Genomic DNA, 25,044 nt, shown 5'->3' with positions numbered 1-25,044 from the left:
TGTTCTTCACACATTTTAGCTCCTGTATGTCCTCCCGAAGTAAGCATTTTTTTTTTTAGAGCCAGAGAATAAAGAGACATCCCAGTTACAGGGGAAGGTCCCAAAGCCCTGGGAAATCATAGGATAAGATTCTACATCCGTCCATTACTGAGAACACTTAGTCTTGCAGAGGATCAAGGTTCAATCCTCAGCGCCTGTATGGTGGTTCACAACCGTCCACAAAGTTCCAACACCCTCTTCTGAGTTACATGGGCACCAAGACAGGAATGCGGTATACATATATATAGGTCACATACATGAACACATGCATGCAGGCCAATACTCAGACACATGAAATAAATAGATCTAAAAATGAACTTTCAAAATATAGGTAACTAGTCCATTTTGGTGTTTGAGAGATTGCTAAGTTTGTTGCTAAGAACTAGGCAAAGCTATGGATACCAATTTTGGAAATTTCAAGCTAAAAAAGAGTAACACAAAAGTAATCTTCAAGGAACTATGAAATCCAAAAGAGATCATCTTACAACTGGTTTTGAATCTGGTTATCATCCTTAGCATCCGTCCTACATTTTGTAAGACTCTCTAGAACTGGCTTTTCCCCAAAAGTAAAAGTGATTTCAAAAGGCCCCAAAAGGTCACCAGCTCTAGAACACATACACTGAGTTTCTGCTCAGTTTCTGCTTCGTGAAGCCTCCAGAATGGCAGACATTCAAATGAGGCAACACCAATGTGACCTCATGGAGGGGGGGGGGGCGGAGAGCCAGCAAACTCCCTGGCTCTTGGCAGGCAGAGATGTCAAGTCAGTTCACAGAAAAACAAAAAGTGGGGAGGGAGACGTGCCCGTATAAATGAAAAGCTGTATAATCAGACCTCAAGGCATGCCCTCTTGAACAGGGGCAAGCGCAAATTGGGGAGATGCCAGCATAGTGTCATTGAGTTGAATCATCAAACGCTGGCTAAAGAAAGTCACATCCAATTCGCAGCAGCCCGAATGAACTCCCTTCCCTCTAAAGGTTGGTATCCTTCTTGATCTCTTGATAAACGTAGCCATGGACTTGTCAACAGAAAGCTCCTCAAAGCCAGTTTGGCTCTCTGCTCCATACTGAACTCAGCATATTAGCAAAGCCCTGTTGCCAAGGGAGGCAGATGAACAGTTGAATCCAAAGTACTAAATTATGTGAAGCTGCTGGAAGAGACCATGTTAGTCGTACTTGTTATCACGGCTCAGCCTCGCAATGAGTATATCTCCCTTGGTCCGCTGCTCCTCCCTCATCTCCGACTGCTCTGCCTGGTGGCCCCTCCCTTCCAACCACACAGAACTTTAGGATTTTCTGGGCTCTAGTGCTGCTTCATTCTGTCCATGTACCAAAGCTTCTTCTTTTGCGGGAGGACTAGAAGGGTTGCTCCAACAGCCAAAGTCAGCTCAGCATCAAAATGCTATTGAGATGCTACCAGTGACCCAGGTGTGAGCTTTAGAAGACCTTGCTTCCTTCCACTGGGGCCTCACCAATACCTTAGCATTTCTATTTAATGTCTCTTGGTTAGAATGACCTCATCTCTACAATGATGTGTCCAGCCCATGAGGTTTCTAAGATGTAAGCATCTGATTCCAATGTATTGTCTTTACTGGCATCAGTGGGGCAGACTATTTAGACTGTTGTCTCATCATCAGACAGCCCTTCACTTGCCACTTAGGCATCAGAAAGCACCAGTGACATTTTCTGTTTTATTTTTTCTTTGGTCAGGGGCATGACCTCAGTTGACTAATTAGATTACATCATTGGTGTGTGCATGCATATACATGTGTGTGTGTACATGTATGTGGGTGTGTGCACACGAATATTCATACATGTGGAAGCCACTGATGAAGATTGGGTGTCATTCTTCAGGTGCCACCATCAAAGGGGTTTTGTTTGTTTAGTTGGTTGATTGGTTTGGTTTTTCAAGACAAGGTTTCTCTATGTAACAGTACATAGGTTTCCCTGGCTGTACTGAAACTCTCTTTGTAGACCAGGCTGACCTCGAACTCACAGAGATCCACCTGCCTCCGCCTCTGCCTCCAGAGTGCTGGGATTAAAGGTATGCTCCACCATGCCAGGCATCCATCAATGGTTTTTCAAACAGCATCTCTTACTGGCCTGGAATTTGCCAAGTAGGCTAAGGCATCTGGCCAGCAAGCCCTAGAGATAGTCCTGTCTCTACCTCCCCATCACTGGGGTCACAAGCATGTTCCACCAGGTATGGCTCTGTTATCAAGGTTCTCAAGCTCAGACTCAGGACCTCATGCTTTCAAGTCAAGTCATCTCTCCCCAGCCTTATTATTATTCATATTGTGACTTTAATGGCCTTCTTGCAAAGGCAACTGGTGGCAGGATAAATGACTGTCTGCACCCGTGGCCTCTTCTACAAACAGTGAACACGAGCCAGTCTAAGGAAATACATCTTTTCAGTAGCCAAGTCCTATTACTGCCACTTTCAACTTCACAAATACACTCTACTCATTACAAAAGAGTGATATGAAACCTCAGAGCTCACAACACCGTCGCCACATCACTTAGCGTAATTCTAGTTGGGGCTAGAGAGATGGCTCAGGGGTTAAGTCATTTTGTGCTCTTGCGGGGGCCCTTGGTTTAACAGCAACATGGTGACTCGCAGCCTTCTATAACTCTAATTCCAGGGGATCCAATGCCTTCTTCAGATACCCTCGGGCGCCAGACACACACATGGAGTACATACACACATGCACCCAAAGCGCACGCGCGCGCGCGCACACACACACACACACACACACACACACACATAAAATAAAGAAATCTAAAAACAGTGTTACTAAAGTAACATAAATAAGTGTAAGTGTAACCAGGCATCCTGGTTGCTTTCACTTTGTTTCATGCACTTCCTTCTGGCCTGCTTGCTGGGTCAACCTATTTGCTAGTCCCATCACCACTGACTACCCAAATAACCTGGTTCTACAGCACCCCTAAGTGGACAGTGATGCGTGTGAGAATTTGTGAGCACTGTGATGAATATTTGCTTTAGACCTAGACAATCAAATAGTCACTCAGTAAAGAATTTATTTTGAAACATGCAGAATTCTATTTCAGACTACAGACTCTAAGTAGCTCAGGAATAGTACATACGGAAACTATAGAGTTGGACCAGTGAGATGGCTTAGCAGGCAACAGCATCTGCTGACAAGCCTGAAGACCTGAGTTCAATCCCTGGGATTTCCATATTTAACATGGCACCAAGTAAGTAAGTTTATAATAACAGTTTTAAAGAAACTACAAAGTCAAATCAGTTCAAGGAATAGTGGCTGTTTTCACCCATGAGCAACTGATGAGTGAGCAAAATCCTGATCCACAGCGGAAGGCAGAGAGTAGAAAGGATCCCAGAGAAAGGCATAATGAAGATTCTGTGCAGGGAGAGCAAGGTGGAGGAAGGGCAAGGTGGAAGAAGAGTAAGGTAGAGGGAGAGGAAGGAGGAGGGAGAACAAGGTAGAGGAAGAGCAAGGTGGAGGGAAGCAAGGAGGAGGGAATGCAAGGTAGAGGGAGAGCAAAGTGGGAAGAGGGCAGAGAGGGAGAGCAAGATGAAGGGAGATCAAGGTGAAAAGGAGGGCAAAGAGGAAGGAGAGCAAGGTGGAGGGAGAGCAAGGAGGAGGGAGAGCAAAGAGGAGGCCTGAGGGCAAGGTAGAGGGAGAGCAAACTGGAGGGAGGGCAAGGTAGAAGGGAGCTAGTTAGAGAACATATCTCTTAGTAACTACCAGGCTCAGCTTAGGCTCTTTCTATTGGACTCAATGAAATTCTTTGAGTCCTCTTTTACTTGATGCTAAAACAAAGTACACACAAATACACAAATGCACGTACTTGTTATCATCCTCCAGAAAGGTTTATATCCACTCTATGTCAGCAGTATCCATTCCACTAATGCTATTCTCCTTCCTCCATAATCTCTGATGTCACACAGGTATCTATCAGGCTATCACGTAGCTACCACATAAGTGTCCAAACAAGCCCTCTCTGTCTTAAAACGGTTCTCCATTTTCCCACTGTTTTAACATACTAGTGGCACACAGAGACGGATGAACTTTAGAATTTAAGAGGATTTGGGCTGGGACTACAGCTTGGTAGTAGAATGCTTGCCTAGGATACTAAAGGTATCTGAGGTTTAATCAAAATGAGAAAAGAGGTGGGCAGGGAGGGAATTAAATGAACTGGATCAGATGCCAGCTCCGTGTCCGCTAACTGTATGATGATGGATGAGCTATTCGGTTGATTTCCAGTTTCCTTCTTTATGAGATGGGAACACCATATACTTCCCAGGCTTTTATAAGCATTGGAGCTACCTCAAAGCCCTAAGTTCTTAGTAAAAAATAAAGTAATTGAGGCAGAGCTTCGAACAGAATAGACACTTGGTAGTCAGTATTACAAGATAGGTGCTGTCCACAGAAATGCTGTCTTTACAAGCCTCTTTACAAGGGGTCTTTACAAGCCTCTTTACAAGACCCTGATATAGTTTTTGATAGAATTCTCTGGCAGGTCCTCCCACTAGCACTTGCTGGGCCTTCAGGATTTGGGGCTGCTTTGTGAATTGCACTGTGCACACCCCCTAACCTAAGAGAGAGAAACTGCATTGCTTCTTAGACCACAAAAACCTGACAATGCAAGCTGGTTTAAACCTTCCCCCTTGCGTCAGACTCCACTGGTCTCACTTAGCGAGCTGTGCGCTCGTACTCAGCACGGAAGATAAGTCTGGGCTCGTCTGGAACAAGTCCCAAACTGGTCTCTGTTGCTCTTTTTTCTGCGTATCCATGTACATGTGCCTCCCCAGGCTTCTTCCAAATACACCCTCACATAATAGCCAGGTAAACAACCTGCTTCTGAAGATGGAGGAGACCGGCGAAGTAGATGCTCACTCACTCTTCACACGCAGGGGTCAAATGTAATAAGCACTTATGCTTGGCTAAATTCTTCAGCCCGGTTCCTTCTCTCTCTCTTTCCTCTCTCTCTCGCTTTCACAGTATTATTTTATGTGTATGGGTGCTTTGCCTGTATGTAAGACTGCGTACCGAATGCCAGCCTGGTGATGACAGCCAGAAGAGGGCATTAGATCCCCAGGAAGTTGAGTGATCATGTGGGGGCTAGAAACCAATCCAAGGTCTTCTGGAGGAGCAGACTGTGCTCTTAACCACTGAGCCATCTCTCCAGCCCATCTACCACATACCCAGCCTGATTTCTCAGATTCTTTCACTCCCTGCTTAGGGCTTTGTAATTGATTTCTCCGTTCATTCTTCCTTCCTCTTGCGTGTGGAACTCACTCATTCCCTAACATTCAACCTGGTTTCTCTGGTTATTTGGTTCACCTATCCCAAGACCACCTCACACTCCACATTGAAACTCATTCGAATATAAGTCTAACCAGGCATATTGCTTGCTTGCTTGCTTTGCTTTTTTTCTTTGCTTGCTTCCTTCCTGTCTTTCTTCCTTCCTGTCTTCCTTCCTTCCTTCTTTTCTTTCTTTCTTTCTTTTTTCTTTCTTTCTTTCTTCATGCATTTCTTTCCTGCCTGCTTACTACATCAGTCCATTTGTTTGACCCGTGTCTGCCCTCTTCCCCAAGACCGCATTCCACAGCACCCCTAAGTGGACAACAGTACAGGTGATGATTTTTTTGAGCTTTGGGCTTTATCTTCACATCCCCCCTATGACATTCCCTAGGCTGCCCATTTGGCTTCCACACTCACCATCATGGGCCACTGGGACAGTAGATGAATCATGAACACTCTTTCTAACACACACACACACACACACACACACACACACACACACAAGCTATTTCCCATTGACTTTAACCTTCAACACATTGCATACCATAACTAACCATTCCTTTCTTTATTGCCTCCCCTCATGAAGTGGCTCTTGGCATTCTAATGTATAACCTTTATCCCGATTACCCAGATTACATTACAGTGATGAAGCTGCTTGTTAAATACATGTGCATAGAATTTAAAAGACCTTTTATTAATAATCAAGGGCTGAAGATATAGCTCAGTGGAGGTATCCTTGCCTCACATTTTCAAGGTCACAGTTTCTATCCCAGGCACCACAAAAAAAAAAAAAAAAAAAGAAAGAAAGAAAGAAAATGAACAAAAATCAATATTGCAAAAGCTTGGTAACACGTGTGTAGTCCTTTTTATATTAAGGCTTACAGGCATTTTCTAAAAATAAATTTCTCTTGGCTACAGATTTTACTCTCATTTCCCAAGCTTTGTTCCATCGAGACTATTGCCTCTTGCTACAATGGGAAGGACACCCTCTCCCCCAACCTTTAAGATCTCACCCCTCTGTCTACACCTCAGTTGCCCGAGGCAACCACTGAGAATGATCCACTCATCTCACTACTAATAAATACTCAGTTTGGGGAATCAGTAACAAGAGCGTGTATGGACAGACACACACACACACACACACACACACACACACACGGGTGTGCACATTTGTTTTCTAATTTAACACATCCCAGTTTAGAAGCATCCAACGTCCAGTGAGCAAGATTCTTGTTTAGCTCCTTCTTCTCCTGAGTATCCCACTCTAAGTTCTACTGTGCCAAATTAATGCCCTCCCTTACTGACAGGCTTCCCTATCTCCCACAAGCCTCATTTCATCAGTATCCTGAAACATTCCATTCTGTGCCTTACCTGCTCATCACATGGCATATCATAGGTTTGTTGACATCTTTGTTTACCCAAGTTATAGGCTGAGCTATGTCCCCCAAGATTTAATACGCTGAAATCCTAGCTACCAGCACCTCAGAATGTGACCTAACTGGAAAACAGGGAGGTTGTATGTTGTTACTTGAGATGATGTCACCCTGGAATAGGGTGGGCCCCTGTTCCAGTATGACTAGCTTCCTTATAAAAAGGGATATTTTGAATACGGACACATAGACAAGGGAGAGTGCCATGTGACTTGGAGGGCAAAGATCTGGGTGGTGAGTCTACCTAGGAAGGGCCTTTGGAAGCCTGCCAATAGGCCAGCAGAAGGTAGGAGAGACCAGATCGCCCTCCTGGCTTTCAGAGGAAGCAGAGCGTACTACCTGCTCGACTTCAGACTGCTAACCTCCAGATCTATGAAACACTAAATATCTGGTATTCAAGCCACCCAACATGTGAAACTTTGTCCCAGGAGCTCTACCATACAAATGCATCCCACTAGACAACAGGCTTCTAGAGGGCAGAAACAGGACTCTGTCTTTATGTCCACAGAGAACTATACAGGGGGCACGGGATCCGGTCAGCTGGTCAGCAATGCTTACTGCATCCAACCAAAAGAGACGTGTTCCTCCAGTTCTCACACTCCTCAATGCTGACCACACGCTTTGTCCTTAGAGACAAAACATTAGAACGACCGAAATGCAAGGCCTGAGAAGCCGCAGTTGGTAAAGTGCTAATCATACAAGCACGAGGAATAAGGCTTGAGCCCCAGGACCCACATAAAGAAGGCAGTTGGCTCGGGCCACACTTGTAATATGGGCGCTGGGAAGGCGGAGACAAACTGATCCCCAGAGCTGGTTGGCCAGCCAACCAAGACAGATCACTGAGCCCCAGGACAGTAAGAGCCATTGTCTCCCAAAAAACAAGGTGGGAGACTTTTCTTTTATTAAAGTTTTTTTTTAAAGAACTATTTGATTTTTAATTAAAAAAATCAACTATTTTGATTTTTAATTACATGTATACGTGTACGTATACAAGTACATGAATGCACGTACATGGTGCATTCAGGGAGGCCAGGGGCCTCGAACCCCGTGAGGCTGGAGGCTGTGGCCAACTACCATGGGTGCTGCGACTTGAACTGGTCCTTTTCAAGGGCAGCAAGCGCTCTTAAACACTAGTCCTTCTCTCCAGCCCCAAGGTAGATGACTCCTGAAAAACAGCTACACCTGAAGTGCACCCCCAGCCTCCACATGCGTACACACGAACATGGACACACCTACACACACGTGCACACAACATACACATGAATACGCACATATATACACAAAGGAACTCACACACACACACACAATTGAAATTCGGGGTGGAGAAAATGTTCTAACCAAACATATCAAAATCTCTCAGTTCTTTTCTGAAACCACATCGAAATGTAATCTCCACCCTCTCCTACTTTCCCTATGAAAATCAAAGCACAGCCAAGAACAAAATCTCACCAGGGCTCACTGGGAAAGACACCTGAAAAAAGTTCCTGTGAACATGGCTGGGTTTTACACTGTCCGTAACTCATCAAGATGGCAGAAATCAGCCCCGTGGTTGGCACAGCTCTGACTATGGGTGGTTCGTCTAACTCCTCCCCTACCCCCACCCCATGGCCACTGTTCTAACACTGATGGCTGATCGAGCAGAGGCAAGGAAGGAAAAGACGGTGCCTACGTACAGGGTTCTTGGGAGAAAAGGCCCATTGTGTGTTTCAGAGTAGAAGGCTACTATAGTTCTGAAACTGAACTAGCAAAAGAAAATAATTTAATCTATCAATTACAAAAAAAGATATAATTTATTTTTCAAGTTGTACTTTTTTAGAAATTGTGTTGCTTTATATAATCTACCTGCAACTTATATGTTCAATTCTCATATCCACAGATAATTTGCAGAAGATATACAATTTACAGAAAAAAATATAGCTTAAGAGATTAGTTATGTATGTGCATATATGTGTCTCTTGGGAGAATAAACTTAGCAAAACAAAGAATCTTCTAGAACTCTATTCTAAAGAATTCAGAGGTATATGGTATGGTTTTGCTCCTCTTTTAGATGGGTTCTAGAAAAGAGAAAGGTACAAAGAAATTAAAAGGGCAGGCTGGCATGTGAGTAGGTTATAAAAAATGAAAATTACACTGCAATCATGCTCTGGAAAATATTCCCTGACCCAGCTAGACGCTGCTTATTGAACCAACAGCTTGCTTATATCATTACAGTGTGCCTATAAACCTAGTTGATATGATATACTTGCTTAACTATTAACCTCCAGACTTCCTGGAGTGTCTACAATCCAAAAGCATACCTAAAAGCGGGGTATAGGATTCATTCCACTTACAAACAGGACCATGTTTACCTTGCTATGAAAAGGAAGTGCTTTGAAAAGACAAAGTCTTTCCCCAGGTATTTTCCTGGCAATATCTCTTTTCTTTTTATTTTGTTTTTGTTTTTTATTTTTTATTTTTTATTTTTAATCCCTCTGAAGAACTGCCCTGCCTATCCCAGCATTCAGTCGCTGCCACTGGATGTTAGAAGTCAAGATTCCTTCCCACCTCTACTTTGGATGTGGGACTCAAATCCTCATCTACTCTGAAGATGCCATGAATGTTCCCACACCAGTTATGAAGCCTCTCCTGGTCTTGTTATGCACAAGGCTCCCCAGCTCTAGAAAAATCTTAACTGTGGACATTTTTATCTCCTCCCACATGAGAATGCCTTTAAGGACTGAAGGGGAAAGAAGAGGGAAACAAATTTGATTATAGAGAGATGATTACAGTGAAGTACCTCGAGCACAGACGTGTACTCTGTGAGCACTTGTGAAATGAATGAGGGCCAGGCACGGAACAAAGCATTTTATATGCACAGCCTTGTTTAATCTTCCTAATAGCACCATGAATTAACCTCAGTCTCTCCACTGAGAGGAGGAAGACTCTGCAGCCTGGGGTTAAAGTAGATTTTTGCAAGACTTCCTGATGAATAATACAGAGAATAAAGTCGGGTGTATTTTCTCCGCGTCTGCCCTGCACAGCATTTTTTTTTTTTTTAAGATTTGTTTCTTTTTAGGTTATGTGTAGTGTTTTGCCTGCATGACTGGTGCTGATAGAAGCCAGAAGAGGACATGAGATACACTGGAGATGGAGCTAGAGAGCGTGTATACACGGCGGTGTGTGTGCTGGGAACCGAACCCAGGGCCTCAGCAAGGGCAGTGAGAGCTCTGAGGAAACTGCCGGGCCATCTCTCCAGTGCCACCATCACCCACCCACACACCTCTCCCACCAGCACAACGTCTTCAAAAGCCGGTATGTCCAATCACTCCAAACAAATCGGTTACCCAAGTCTCCTCTGTAGGTATGTCCAGAGTCTGTGGGATTGTTCTAGGTTTTGCTTTGTTCATCAAATGTCCAAGTGGGTATGGAGAACAGAGGAACAAATTAAAAAGGAAGTCTACAATGTGTCGTTTTCAAATACCTCCAGAAAAGCTGTAAATTCATTGCTTCCAATGGTCCTTCAGAGTCTAGCCTTGTTCTTATGCCTAAGTAATCCCATCTCATGTATGATTAGAGGAGAAAGATTAAAGGAAGAGACCAAAGAACCAGCTGTTCAATGTCTAGATCTTTTGTTCCCAGTTTGAAGGATGGGTGTGACAGCACTGCTTTGGATAGAAAAAAAGACAAGAAGGAAGTCATTGGGAGATTCATAGCTGGGCATGGTGGAACTCATCTGTCATCCCAGCATGTGAGGGTGGGTGAAACAGGACCAATATGAGTTCAACGCCAGCCTGTTCTAGTTTAAAAGTAGCTTGTCTGTAGCCATGTATCTAGCTCAAAAGTAGCTTGAGCTCTATAGGGAGAGTTTGTCTCAAATAATTAAGTAAATAAAAAATATATATATTCATTCCCAACTCCTTCAGCTTACCTACTCAGGTCCCTTCACACAGTCCAGTATAAAAAGAAAACAGTGGTTCATTCATAATTTCAAGGAAAATGCACTTGATATATTTACATAGAAATAACCAGGAAGCCAGGAAACAACAAAGCCAAAAGAGAACCAGGATTGGCTGTGTTCTGGTTTGAAGCAGGGTCACGCAGGCATGTAAGGACATGCACAAGGTTTAAGTCCACTCAGTTTCTACAGCCTATGATCAGCGAACAGAACCATTTGTCACCAATGTTTTAACATAAACTTCCAGGAGACATTTAACCATATCTGCCAGCAGATCAACTATAATCAGCCTCCTTCAGATAAATGGAAATGTATGCCTGGAACTCAACCTGTGGAGTCAGAAATGAATCCGACTTGGCATCCTCTGCTTACCAGACACTTAAAGGGACATGTCAAAGGGAACTTAGAAAAAGCTAGGCATGGGTCACACTTCTTAACTACCACACTGGGCCCAGGCATGTCCAAATGGACTGAGCCTCTATGGACTCTGATCAGATTTCCTATCTGCAACCATTTCTTTTGTGCAAAGGGTTTCAAAATTCGATTTTGGAGGAGGAGCTAAAGTGGAATAGATGTGAGACAGGGTTCTGGACTCAGGCTAAAACCTCTGCTCTGCCACTGTCAGTCTAACTGACACCTAAGTTCATAACCTCTCTGGCCTCAGTTTGCTCATTTACAAAACGGGATGTCACCTCACTGAGTAAGAGGGAGAGCTGATATAGTTTATAGGCATTATGAAGCACAGTGTCTGAAACAAAGAACACAGAGCAGCAACCCCTTCTGGACTCCTGGAACCTAGCACCTTCACTGTGAGTCACTCAATCAATCTAGGTTAAAAAAAAAAATTAAAAAAAAAAAAAAACTGGTCTCATCCTGCCAAAATGTCTCTGTCCTCCTGTGCCTTTCACCTTCCTTCGCTTTCAGAACCTTCACAACAGCCATCTTTCTGAAATATACACAGTATATATTTAATTGAGTAGATCTATAATCAAAGGGATACTCACAACACAACCAAGACACCACCATTAAATAATACAACAGGATTAGGAACAAACCTAAGAAGACAGTCCAGTATTTTCAGAGAACCAGAAAGCCCTCTGTGGAGCATGGAGAATGTTCTACCATGGAAGACTTTCATCTTCATACAAAGGAATCTATGGAGCCTCTGGGCCAGGTCATGATGAAGATCAACAACACCAGACAATGGTGGTGGCATAAGGGTGGCTTTCAATGTACTTTCTAAACAAAACTTAGGATCAAGGAAAGGATGAGAGAATGTGGGAAGGAAAAGGAATGGGCAGCTCCTCAAGGAAAGGAAAGGAAAAAAAAAAAAACCTGTAAAGCCAACAGGAAGCGCACAGAGAAGGGAAAGGGACCCCTAGATGGGCTAAAGGAGAAGAGTGGCTGCTTTCTTTGGGCAGAAAGAGCAATGACCTGAATTCACACAGCTAGGAGAAAGGCCACCCAGACACTTACTGCAGGGTGGGCCCAATAGGTGATCAAAGGATTGCAGGCCAGGCTGACCATGTCCCATTAAATCAAACAGGAAAGCAACCTGGGAGCCCTGTCATAGCAAGACCCCCCCACCCCACCCCCTGACTCCACTCACCCGAACAAACTCAGAGCCGAACAAACTCAGAGCAAATGTTTTCGGAAAAGAACAAACGGTAAATATTTTCTTCTTGGTGGGACCCAGAATCCCTGTTAGAACAACCCAATCCCAATACCGCAGATGAAACACCAGCCACAGAAACTAAGCAACTAGATCTGCGCTACAATGTAACTCTACTTGTGGACACTGAGTCTGAATGTTCTACAAGCAATTATCCCTTCTCTTCCTTCATGATGTGGCTTTTTTGTCTGTCCATCTATTTTTAGAATACGGTTTCATATAGCCAAGTCTAGTCTCCAACTTGCTGTGTGGCCAAGGATGATCTTGAACTTCTGATCCACGCGCCTCCACCTACTGAGCGATGGCATTACAGGTGTGCACCACTCTCACTTTCTGCGCTGCTCGGGATCAGCTCAGGACTTGTGCATACCAAGCAAGCACTCTACCAGCTGAGCTAAATTCCCAGATCAGGAAGAATTACTTGCATTCTTCTGACCCAAGGTAGAGTACTTATAATTGAAAGACATTTAATATATATATATTTGAAACTTGGTTTCTCTGTATAGCCTTGGCTGTCCTAGACTTGTTTTGTAGACCATGCTGGTCTCGAAGTCACAGATATGCCTCTGTCACAGGTGTGTGACAGTGAGCTCGGCTTTTACTATATATTTCAAAACAACTAGACAAGCAGAGTTTAAAGGTCCTCAGTAAGCAGAAATGGAGAGTAAGAAAGAAATGACAATTGCCTGAGTCTGATCACTACTCATTGTATTTATTTATTGAATTATTATATTATACTCTAAATGTCAGGAGTCGATTTAAAAACAATAAATTGGAGCTGGGATATAGCTCAGGGCAAGGTGTAGCGTGCATCAGGCTCTGGGTTAGATCCTTGGCACCTTCAAAACTGAGCAGGGAGTCTGATTTAGCTCATAGGATTTGGTACAGAGGCTGTACTTTCCTGGCTACTGGTTATAGCATGGGAAATTGGGTTTGTTTGTTTGTTTGTTTGTTTTGTTTTGTTTTGTTTGCCTCCTGCCTCCTCCACTTCCCATCAGTCCATGGGGGTAGAGGTATACTATAGTTAACTTACTCATTTGTATCTAGCTCTAGGATTTATGTGCTATTTTTAAAAGTTACACATAAAAGTGACTCTAGCAAATAATGACAATGACGATGAGAGGGCAGGGGAGGGGTTGACTGTGTTTTGGAAGGATGTGCATGGAGGGATCCGCATCTAAGACTGAGCCTGTGGAGCATATGGAAGCAAGAGGTACGTTCTGGAAAGCAAAAGAAACCACAGGGCATCTTCCAAATGCCGACTTAAGACTTGTCTCAGGGCACAGCTAACCAAGAAACGAGAAATTGTGATCGACTTCCCTGAATCTCCTCTGCAAAACAGAACGAGTGGTCTTGTCAAACTGCACACACAAGTGTAGGGAGAGAAGGTGATCTGAGGAAATGAAATCCAGGCAGGCAGAGGTGGCCAGTGGCAGCAGTGGTATTCAAGCAGGAAGCGATCACAGTATGGACTCGCTTGCAGATCTGTTTTAGTGGAGGGAAGCCCACTATTAACATTTTCTCAATTGCCACTAATAACCCTTCAAAGGCTCCGTAGACCTAGAAACCGAAAGCAGCAAGGGACATGGAGACATTCATTTCTACCCTTCCAACCGTGCTCCTTTGGACCATACACCTTGGCCTCGTACTAACTACGAGCAACTAAACTGAGCAACATCGTCAGCAGATTATTTGTCCCTTTTGTTTTGTGTATGTTTGTGTGTGCGTCCGTGTTGTGTGTGTGTGTGCACACACGCATGCATGCGTGAGGCATGTCCCTAAGGGTTCAGGTAGCCACACACAGGCACGTACTCAACGCAGGAGGGCAGGTTTCTCCATTACTCTTCACCTTATTGCCTTGAGACAAGATCTCTCACTGGACCAGAAGGCAGCCATTTCACCTATGCTTGCTCGCTGGCCATGGAGCTCTGGAATTCACCTATCTCCACCCAACAATGTTAGGGATACAGGCTAGCCCCAACACCTCAAAAAGTTAGGAAAGTACCATGCAACCATTAAATCCATTTAGAGGGCTTCGTAGAAAGAATGACACTTCTTCAGCCACTATCTTTATGCTATTTTGCAAAGAGATAATGATCAAGCAAAGAGATAATGAGACCTTGAATGCAAACAAGGAAGAGTAAAGGCAACTGTGTTTATAGTTTAACTACCCCAAACCTTTTAGGGGAAAAATGACAACTATGCTTACTGATGAAAAATAATTTCAGAATGTGTTTACTGAACAGCGATTATCGATTATCGATAAACACAACAGAACACCGAAAGAGTTACAGAAGCAAGGACATATGTGACGTTTACCTACCCTGCAAGATCTTCCAAAGGAGATAGTCCGTAAAAGGCAAACAGTAATTATAGACCTTAAAACTCATAGCTGTACTCTGCAGGCAACTGGCAATCAGAATGAGAGCATTTGCAAAATATCTTTTGGCAGAGAATTAGCAAAAAATCTTACCACCATGATTCATGGATCACCATTTCTTGGGCGAAGAATAATAAATTTGGATGACTATATCACTCTCCTCTCCCCATCACCAGCTTGCTCCCCACAAAACACATAAAATGAAAACTGTAAAATACACTAAATTCTGACATAGTGGGGAGGAGCATAATGTGGATTATCAGTGTTGGCGTGTAGCTCAGTGAAGAGAACTTTGGGTGAAGAATCAGGCAAGTCACGCTTATCTGTGGCTGTAGGTTCTGCAAACAACTCACTGATTCTAAGGCCTCAGTCTGCTTATTTGCAGAGTGACAAACCCGGGCTAGTAGTGCCCTTTCCTACTCTTAAATCGCATCAGGTAGTACCAGGATTCATAAGCAGGAGGCTTATGGTGGGTAAGCCAAGAATACATCACACCTGACGGACACAGGCCTTGTGAGGTCAACAACATTAACTGTAGCCTTAATTGTTTTAATGAGGTACACCGAAATCAACTGTTCCTTGGAATTAGCCCTGTAATTAAAACTGAAACAATTCATTATTTTCTATCAAGGTCCACAAAACAAACAGGTACTATATAAAAATTACTTAGAAAACTAAAGAAAAGCGACTTTTTGCTGTAGACGTAATTAAAACTCCAGACACGCCCAGAAATAGGTTATTTCTCAGTCTGGAATTCAAAGCAGATCATTATAATCTTCTCATTATTTTTATGTGAGTCTGGACAGCTACTGACAGTGTAACCATACTGAGTTTACATTATAAAATGTGATATATGCACAAGACATTTTGGTCAAAAGCAGAATTAGAACTTACCAAAGGATGAAATTGTTTAGTTGTATAGAACCCAGCTTTCAACCCATGATTATCTAACCCCTACAGTCCTGGGGTTTTCTAGCCTAACTTTAAAACTAATTTTATCTTTAAGCGAAAATTTTAAAGATATATTTTGTGACATGAAAAAAAAAAAAGCAAATTAAACAGGAATGTCAAGATAAGTGAAAAATTTCAACTTATCACTTCAAAAAATGTAAGTCGGAATCAAATATAAATACATTTTATCAAATTGGCAAAGGTTCTCTTTCAAATTATACTCGAGAGGAGGAAAAATAGGAGAGTGACACATTTGGCAATATTCACCATTATGCTTGAAAGGAAAGAGACTCCCAAACATCCCTGGAGAAAATGGGAAAGTTCCGACTCTCTAGAAAACAGTCGAGACACATATCCATACACGCTCCCAACCCAGGACTTCCAATTCTAGGAATACTCCTAAGGAAATACTTGGACATATGGGTAGAGCAGCCACACGGTAGGGCTGTCCCCAAGCCCAGAAGAAGTTGGCCAGCACAAAACAGATACTACAGGGTGTGTGTGTGTGTGTGTGTGTGTGTGTGTGTGTGTGTGTGTGTGTACACGAGTGCGCGCATGTATGTGGGGTGTATTTCTTTTCGTTCTGGTGTTTTTTGTTTTTTGTTTTATATTTTTGTAGTTTGTTGTTCTTGACTTTGTTTTGTTTTTTTTTTTCAGAGAGAAAAAGAGCACGAAGTTGGGTGGTAGGGAGGTGGGGAACATCTGGGAGGGGTTGGAGAGAGGAAAGAATACCATCAAAGTATATTGTCTAAAAAAAAAAAAATTGTTTTTTTCAAGACAGGGTTTCTCTGTATAGCCTTGTTTGGCCTGGTCTCACTTTGTATACCAGGCTGACCTCAAACTCACAGATATCCACCTGCCTCTTCCTCCCAGAGTGCTGGGATTACCAGCTTATGCCACTATGCTGGCTGTCTGAAAATATTTTAATTAATTAATTAATTATTCTTATGTACATTTGACATTTGGCCTACATGTATATCTGTGTGAGGGAGGCGAATCCTCTGGAACTGGAGTTACAGACAGTTGTGAGCTGCCATGTGGGTACTGGGAATTGAACCCCGGTCCTCTGGAAGAGCAGCAGCCAGCACTCTTAACTGCTAAACCATCTCTCCATCCATTCCATGGATGTCCATGGAAGGCTGAGTATATGGCTATGTTCTTATAAGTTAAAGTACGCGATTATAACAAAGAATGAGGCTACTGTATGTGTACTGGAAGACAGCCAAGACTCATGGAGGAGTTTAAGGGAAATATCCCATACAGTAAAATAACACATGTAAAAGACTGTTTATAAAGATAGTTATCAAAAGTGAACAGCAATTATCTCTCTGAGTAGTTTGAGGTGAAGTGTGTGTACGTGTGTGTGTGCGCGTGCGCACGCATGTGCACGAATGTAATTTTTGAGGCAGGGTCTCACCATGCAGCCTAGGCTGCCCTAGAACTCATTATGTTGATCAGGATGTCCTTGAACTCACAGAGATCCACCTGCCTCTGCCTCCCTCATTCCAGAATTAAAGACATGCACCACCAAAGTTGGCTCAAGATGTATATTCTTATCATGAATTTTTCTTTGGTTTAAATTTGTTAACGAACATGGACCATTTATAGAATAATGATAATAAAAGCCTAGGTTTGGAATATAGAGAAAATATTGGGGGATGAAAGAAATATAGACACCCATAATCTGCAGTTGACTCCCTGGAATTCAGTCTATTTGCCACCATATGGTGGAAAATATGTGGCAATAAGTATAATCCTGGAGGAAATAGTTACTGAAAGTCTATTTAAGCAAATGCAATGGAATTGGAGATTGCTAATGTAGAAATACACTGACTCAGACACACTTCATAACATATTGGTAAGTAGAATAAAAAGTAGCCTAACAGACACTAGTGGTACACATACCTTGCACATTTCATACACACACGCACAGACCAAAAGCCTGAAGAGAACATGCCACAATGCATTCTGCAGCGGTCATTTTGTTTTTCTTTTCTATTGAATATTCCTATAATAAAGAAGTACTATTCATAAACATTTTAAAGTTTTAAAAATACTCCCTGTAGATTTTTTTAGGTTTTAACAGATGGGGGATTGTTTTGTTTTGTTTGTTTGTTTGTTTTTGTTTTTTAAAATGGTATTAATCTGTGAAAAATGAAAGGATCCCAACTTTTGTGTCCAGAAGGAGCTGCATCAGCAATACACACACACACACACACACACACACACACACACACACACACACACACGTCCAGTTTAGCTAACACACCATATTAGAAAGAACTGAAAGCAACACCAATACAAAGCAAGCAGGAGGCCCAAGGTGCCTGTTCTGACTGGGTGTCCTGAGACCGACAGAGTTATAAAACACACTAGCTCAGATTATAGGCTAAGCATGACAAGTCCGTGTGGTACAGCCCAACAAGACATGCGCACTGAATGAGAAATCTACACATCTGCTTCCCCAGGATGGAGTGAATTACAAAAGCAGAGGTTAACTCGGGGGAGGGGGCTGAGATCTTCCCAGCCATGCTCCCATCCCCTTCCGAAGCACGCCTTGTAAGCATTGCTTACATGACTTACTTATGACTACATTCAACTAAAATAAGCTCATATTGTTTTCACAAGGTAACCAGAAGAAGACGTTAGAAAGACTGGCTTCTAACAAGGGCCAAATTTATATATTTTCAGGAAAACCAGAAGATGCTAGACCACCCTGCCTCCCTCAGAAGACCATTCTGGCTGATCACAATAGTTCTCTCTCCTGGGTAGTGTAGATGACACATTTTTCCTGTGGCTTGCCTTCCTGTAATGTGCAGGAATTCCTGCACACTCTGGTACCCTTCCTGTTAACTTACAGTTCAGATTTCCTCAAAAGGCACACTACTGCTTTAACATTTGAAAAATGTCAGCTCAACCCCAGACAGCTAATACAAACAAGCTGAGAAACATACCACCTCAACTCACAACTGTGGAAAACAGAATCTCTTTTTAAGAAAATTCTTTCTCGGAATCCCAATGCTGGTAAGGCTAGGAAAGACGGAGCCCAGTCCTTCCAGCTCCTGGGCAGTCTGTAATTCTTTGCCTCTGCTATGCCTGAAATTAGAGGTCTGTAAAACCGAATTATAGTGATCCAAAAAGTTCATAAAGGTTCGTGAATTGAACATGTTGTTAAATTCTTCAATACTGTGAGATTGTACCCACCTCTCACTTTTCCTCCCATTTCATTTGGCTAAAGTATTAAAAAGAAGTTTGGAATCAAAAAGAAGAAAGACGAAGATTAAAAAAAAAAAAAAAAGTGCTTTTGGCCATTTGAGGAGAGCCCTGCTGAGCTAGGCCCAGCCCACATAAAAAGTCCAGGCCAAGACTCCCTAGCCATGTCTAAAATGATTGCCCAAGGTCTTTCCACCAATAATTCTCCTTCAGGGTAAAAACCTCATGTTCATAGCAGATACAGTTTGCAAGCAAGATCTGGTTGAGAAAGCTTATCTGCATCGAATGGAAACTGACTAGAAAGACCATGATCAAGAGTGGGAAAGTGCCACACAATTACACCCCTGTTAGCTTCCAGAGTACAAAAAAAAAAAAAAGAGGGACCTGCTGAGAAAGAGATTTATCTCACAAGTAGGACCAAAAACTATGCAGGAAGAAAGTTACTTTAGAGCCTAAAGTCCAAAGTGAGGTGGTGGTGGCGGGGAGGCTGTGACACATACAACCTTCATGCAACTTCCTGACAACTCCACAGATGGAGGACTCCATACTGCCTCTAAACTCTGGAGGTCCTAGTCCTCTTCAGTAGTGGGGCTGTTTAAAGTTTTTTATATTATGTTTTCATTTATTTCCTCTGTGTGTATGGGGTGTGCACGGTGCACGTGTGGAGGTCGGAGGAGAACTTGTAGGAGTTTCCTTCCACCATGTGGGTCTGGGGGATGGAATGAAGGTAGTCAGGCCTGGCTGCAGGCGCCCTTGCCCACGGAGCCATCTCATTGGCCCAGACTGCGCTGTAATCCGTGTCGCAAAAATTTCCTCACAAACCAGATGGCAATTCTTGAAGACAAAGATTTCATTTTAAATATTCTCGAGTACCCCTAGATTCTATGCACTTACACATACATGTAAATATACGTGTGCATGTACATATATGAATAAGCATGTATACAGACATAAGCATGCATATCATACATACGCATAGTAAGCTGAATTGAATGAATGAGTGAATGTTTACCAAATGCAAAGTAACTAGAAGTCATTTCTCTAGTATGCTATAGCATGGCCTGGCTCTTGTCAACTCTTATTTCTCTGCTCAATTACAAAATTCTGAATTTTCCCTAGCTAAGAAATATCCACACCTTAGGAAAAAAAAATGCCAACTTCTAGGTTCATCTGCACATTTCTGAAGTAGTTAACACATTTCATCCTCTCCTGATATTAAACACAAAACAAGCCATGACAACCATAAACAAGCTTACTTGAAACTCTGAAGAGCAGCCCCCCTCTCTCTTCATGAGGCCAGACGCACCATCTTTATCAGGGAGAGGGATAAGAACCCAACAAAGTGTGGCCAAAAGCTTATTGGATACTTCAACGTCACCAGGTCTTACTCCAGCAGTACCCCCAGGTAGCCTAGCACCCCTCCTCACTTGGGGGCATTTCTCAGATGCCACCTGATTTCTGTACGGTAAGGAAGATTGCTACAGAAAAAAAGTCATTGAAGGTCTCACAAGCGCCTAAGCACACCTTCATCTTTGATCCCATGCTAGGATCCTTTTTTTTTTTTTTAATTCCCTCTACAGAACATCAATAAGTCTGCAAAAACAACCCTACAAAATATTTTAATTAAATAAATTTGAGGGAAAAAAAAAAAAAAAAAAAAACGCAACCAGAGCCCTGAGCTTCTGACCTGTTACAGGACTTCTGACCAAATCTATGCAGTTACACACTTAGAGTTCACTCTATTTGCCAGAGAGACAGTGCACTCGTCTCGTGTGGATGCAATGCTTAAAAATACAATTACCCCCTAAAATCCTCCCCCAGGCGCAAAACCATCTTCCAAATGGCCAAACACATTTAGGTCTTCATCATTGCAAGCAAAGTTTAAAATCTCGTAAGAGCAAGACTTGTCTGCTTTTTTTTTTTTTCCAGTAATACACTTCTTTCCACATTTCACCTTCACTTCCCTTAAAAATCAAAAGTTGCCTAATGTCCAAAACGAAATCAATACAAATGTAAGCTGAATACTGGCACCGCAGTGGCTCATGCCCTCAAAGAATATAAGATCACATAAATTTCCTAGTAGTTTAAGTCGAGTTTTACCTTTCATCTTCACCTCGCGACTTTTCGAAAGTTTGGATTCCTGTTGCACACAAAATTACTTTGAATATGCGTGCACACTAGAGAAATGTACTATTATATAAAGCATTGCACATTTAGACGCTACCAACCTGCTATATCTCTCCTGACTGTGCAAAAGGCAAAAAGGCTCGGTAATCCTAGTAGAAGAATGCAAATAATGTCAACGCACAGCTGAACTGCAAGCCCTGCCTTACAGGAACTCTCTGTGTCTGCAAAAAAAGACACACACTAAACAGGAAATGCAACTGAGCTGTGGAAAACCTCAAACTTAAAAATGCAATCGCCGGGCGAAAATTGCATCCATGCATTCATGAATGCATGCATAAGCCTTTGCATTTTTTGCAACTAATGCAAATAGGCTCTTACCTTTCGACTGAGACATTTTCCCCTTTCCTTTGATGGGGGAGGGGAGCACAAAAGACTTTGCCTTGCTTCTCTTCTGTAGCTAGTTTTGCAACAAAGATGCAAGCTGCAGGCGTGCAATCTTCATGCAAGTGGAGTTTCTCTTGACCGATGCAGCAGATGGACTTTCAGGGAGTCAAGATGTAATTGCACACCTTGCAAAACAGTCTGGAAAGTGATTTTTCTCCCAGTTGCAACGTTAGGGAAGGCTGTGCTGCAGCTACATGATGGGCCAGGGCTGGCAGCTAAAAGCTCCAAACTTGGAACTGAGTATCTTAGTGCGCAGACGTCCTTCCTGCGAAAGGCGCGAGGCCCGCTGGGTAATGTAGTTCTCAGGTAGAGTCCACGGGTCTCTGATTTAAGGAAACGTGCTTCTGTCGGTGGCTGAACTGGATGACTGGCTGAGCGCGACAGAGATCTCACTCAGATAAACATCGGACATACACTCTTTAGTAAGTGAAGGGTGACAAACCGCACGATCCATGAAAGGAGGCTTTTTGTTCTCGAAAAGCCCCCGAATCAACAGCTTAGAGAACACAGGGTTAGCTAAGGCGCTTTTGGCACCACTAGGCTAAGGTCTAATTCGAGGTTCAACGCGTTGATTTTTTTTTTTTTTTTTTTTTCCCCAGCTCAGCGTCTGTGTACTGTTCTGCCTGTAGACCGTTCACCCTGACACCTCATTTCACAACAAACATTTTTCTTGAATGGGGATTTTGGTAGTGGTCTGGCGCTTCAGAGAAGATACAAAGTTTTATTTAGTAAAGAGCGATCCGGGTCAGTTCTTTTTAACCTGAAATTTCAGTGCTGGGTAGGACTGGGAGAGAGAGATTTGGGAAGCTCTCATTTCTTGCCGGGTTAGAAAGGAAATTTTGTTTCTTATATATCAAAGCAAATTTTAATCAAAATTAAGATGTTAGAGAACAAAATTTCTTGCCTGAGGCAAGAGAGAATGAAGGGAAAAGTCCCTGGCCTGGAGAAGAAAGGGTGGGTGGTCGGAACTGTACTCTAAGTGAATAAAGTCGAATGTCTTGGATGTTTCTGATACCATCAAGAGATGTTTGCTGGGAGCCCAGAATGTGCCGGGCGTCTTCCCAGACCTGGGGATTTTCCCCTTTTCCTGCAGCGCTCAAGGCTAGAGGTGGGCAGTTATCTTGGTGGGGGGAAAAAAGCTCTCCCCTTTATTAGGAAGTCCGAGGGACAAGCATTCCCTGAAAGAAGGGGGAAGGATTAGGGAGGAGTGAGCAGGGAGCTAGGGCTTCCTTGCAGACCGCCTTCAGGAATGTCCTTTCCAGGCACATGGGAAAGGACCTACAAGCTACTGTGGGGGAATAGGGCCACCTGTCCATTCCTGGGACGCTAAGAATGCCTTATTGCCCGGTGGGCAAGAGTGGTGGTGGTCAGAATCTACCTGCTGGGAGGGCATTTACTCAAAAACACAGAAGAGGTAGAAGATTTTGAGGCGGGGAAACTTAATCAAAGCACTGTTTTAAGAATGTAAATTCTCCCCCAGTGATACAGGTGGGGTTGGAACTGGGAGAGGCTGGTTGTGAGAAGACGCCAAGAGCCCTTTTGAAAGATGTTTCATAGGCCCTGGCTGCTAATGAAAATGTCTGGAATTGTATTAAGAATTCTAGGAAGCCAGGACCATCTGAGTGATCCACGAATCAGAGAGAAGGCCACCCACCATGTGTCAGCTGCAAATCAACTCTCCTCTCTCTCTCTTTTTTCCTCCCTGCAGTACTGGAGATTGAATCTAGGGCTTCAGGCATTCCAGGCATGCACTCTCTCACCGAGCCACAGCCTCGGCCCTTTTCTTCATCTTGAGGCAGGATCTAGCTGAGTTACCCAGGTTGGCCTTTGCATCCGGTCTGCAGCGCACACAGCGTCCGAATTTGTAATCCTCCTGCCTCTGCCCCCTCCCAACACAAGTTAGCAAATCAGCTCTTAAAATAAATACGCATTGAATTGGGTAGGTAGGGGACAGGCTAGAACTCCCCCCCCCCCCCCGAGATTGTCCTTCATCTAGCTGGCTTGGAATTCAGTGTGTAGCATTTGCAGTAATTCTCCTGCCTCTGTGCCCCGCGAGGTGATGGGATTATAGGCATGGCCCACAGTTCCTGGCTTCATTTACTTACATTCAGGCGACTCCATCAACTGGTCAAGGCAACTTCACATACAGAGGGGCAGCATTCTGTCCCACGTGTCCAGATGTAGGGACTCTCCGTTACTTTCTCTGTCTTCCAGGTCTAATCTGTGCTATATACCTGCCTGCCTGCCTTCTGTACACAGGCAGGCTTAGCACCTCCTTCCTGAGCCTGTTTTCTAGGTCTCGTTGAACCGGGAGATCCACGCGTACAGATCTACTTCAACCACCCCATTTTCCTTCTGAAACAATGTTTCCTACAGGCCCTGGGACAGCTTCATGTGTCTTAGGCACAAGACCTGAACGCAGAGCCGTCCATTGTCAGCAGCTGCACTGCTCTTCAATGAGCCTGGTCCTGGTCTCATTTACAAAGGGAGTTCTCTGCTTTTGTTACAATTACTGTGCATATGTGTGTCTGCACGCCCGCATTTGTGCACATGCCCAACACAGAGCACGTGTGAAGGTCATGGGACAACTTAGCAGGAATTAGTTCTCTCTTTCCACCATGTGTCAAACTCAAGTCATGAGACTTGATGCCAGGTGCCTTTACCAGCGCCATCTCACCGGCTGGAGAAGAGTTCTGATCTCAGCTGGTGCGGTGTATCGTGCTGGCGTGCGTTGGCCTGTGCTTTGTCTGAAGAAGCACACGTGAGGCACAGATGGAAAACGGAGCACATGCTGCAGGTCACTCTGCCACTCGCTCTCCTCCCGCCACCCCTGAGTCACAAAAAACGGCAGAGTGGGCCACTTCTCTTAGAGGTCTGAGCCCGGGGAAGGGAGGGTGGGAATGACAGGGAATTCAGGTTTTAAAAGGAGGCTCTTCCCTTGGTGTGAAGGGGTGTCTTCCTCCTCTCTCCCCTGCACGCTCAAGAAGCTGAACCCCGTGTTCCACCAGATTGCAGTGGTGCTCGGAAAGCAAGAGGGAATCCCAGCAGCTTCTTTATAGGCATATCGAGTGTTTGCCTTGGGATTTTCCAACTTCAGGCAAAAACGATAGATTCTTCTTGTAGTCAGAACCTCCATCCAAACCCCTTGGTGTAGGCCTGAGCCCAGCATACTCCCCAGTTTCAACCCTCATCGGAGGCTGATACCTTACCCAGGAGAGGGCAGGATTTCTGGCTCTACCAAATGCACTCGCCCACCCCTCTACCTGAAGGACTCTTTCATTACCTAACGGTTCTGATTTGTCCTTGAGCACTCTCAATATATTCTCTGTAGGGAGCCTGTCCCTACCAGCACCTCATCGGGTGCACTCCCTAATTCTGTAATACCTCACACATGGATCTCACCTAAGACTCATCTCAGAGCTGACAAGGGTTCCTTTCTCTACGTGTCTCCGTAGGCGGCTAGAGTACTAGAGATCAGAGAGTGTACCAATGTCTCTCATTCTTAGTGCCCCCGGACACCATTTAGCACATTCTGCTGCTGTCATGCACGGAGTAGATGGAGTAAGGACC

General features: G+C 43.7%; 1 protein-coding gene across 1 annotated transcript in view; it reads right to left on the bottom strand.

Moving 5' to 3' along the window:
* Map2k6 (mitogen-activated protein kinase kinase 6) overlaps nucleotides 1-21,680 on the bottom strand; it is a 113,891-nt gene extending 92,211 nt beyond the window's left edge. The window contains exon 1 of the mRNA XM_055592554.1: nucleotides 21,409-21,680. Coding sequence (XP_055448529.1) covers nucleotides 21,409-21,424 — 16 coding nt within the window. The 5' untranslated portion in view covers nucleotides 21,425-21,680. The remainder of the gene's footprint in view (nucleotides 1-21,408) is intronic.
* Nucleotides 21,681-25,044: the final 3,364 nt, after the last annotated feature.

The sequence above is a fragment of the Psammomys obesus genome, unplaced genomic scaffold (assembly GCF_907164565.1).
Source record: "Psammomys obesus unplaced genomic scaffold, mPsaObe1.curated_primary_1811, whole genome shotgun sequence".
Classification (NCBI taxonomy): Eukaryota; Metazoa; Chordata; class Mammalia; order Rodentia; family Muridae; genus Psammomys; species Psammomys obesus.
The sequence above is the reverse complement of the archived record's forward strand: the minus strand, read 5'-3'. Positions and strand labels throughout refer to the sequence as shown.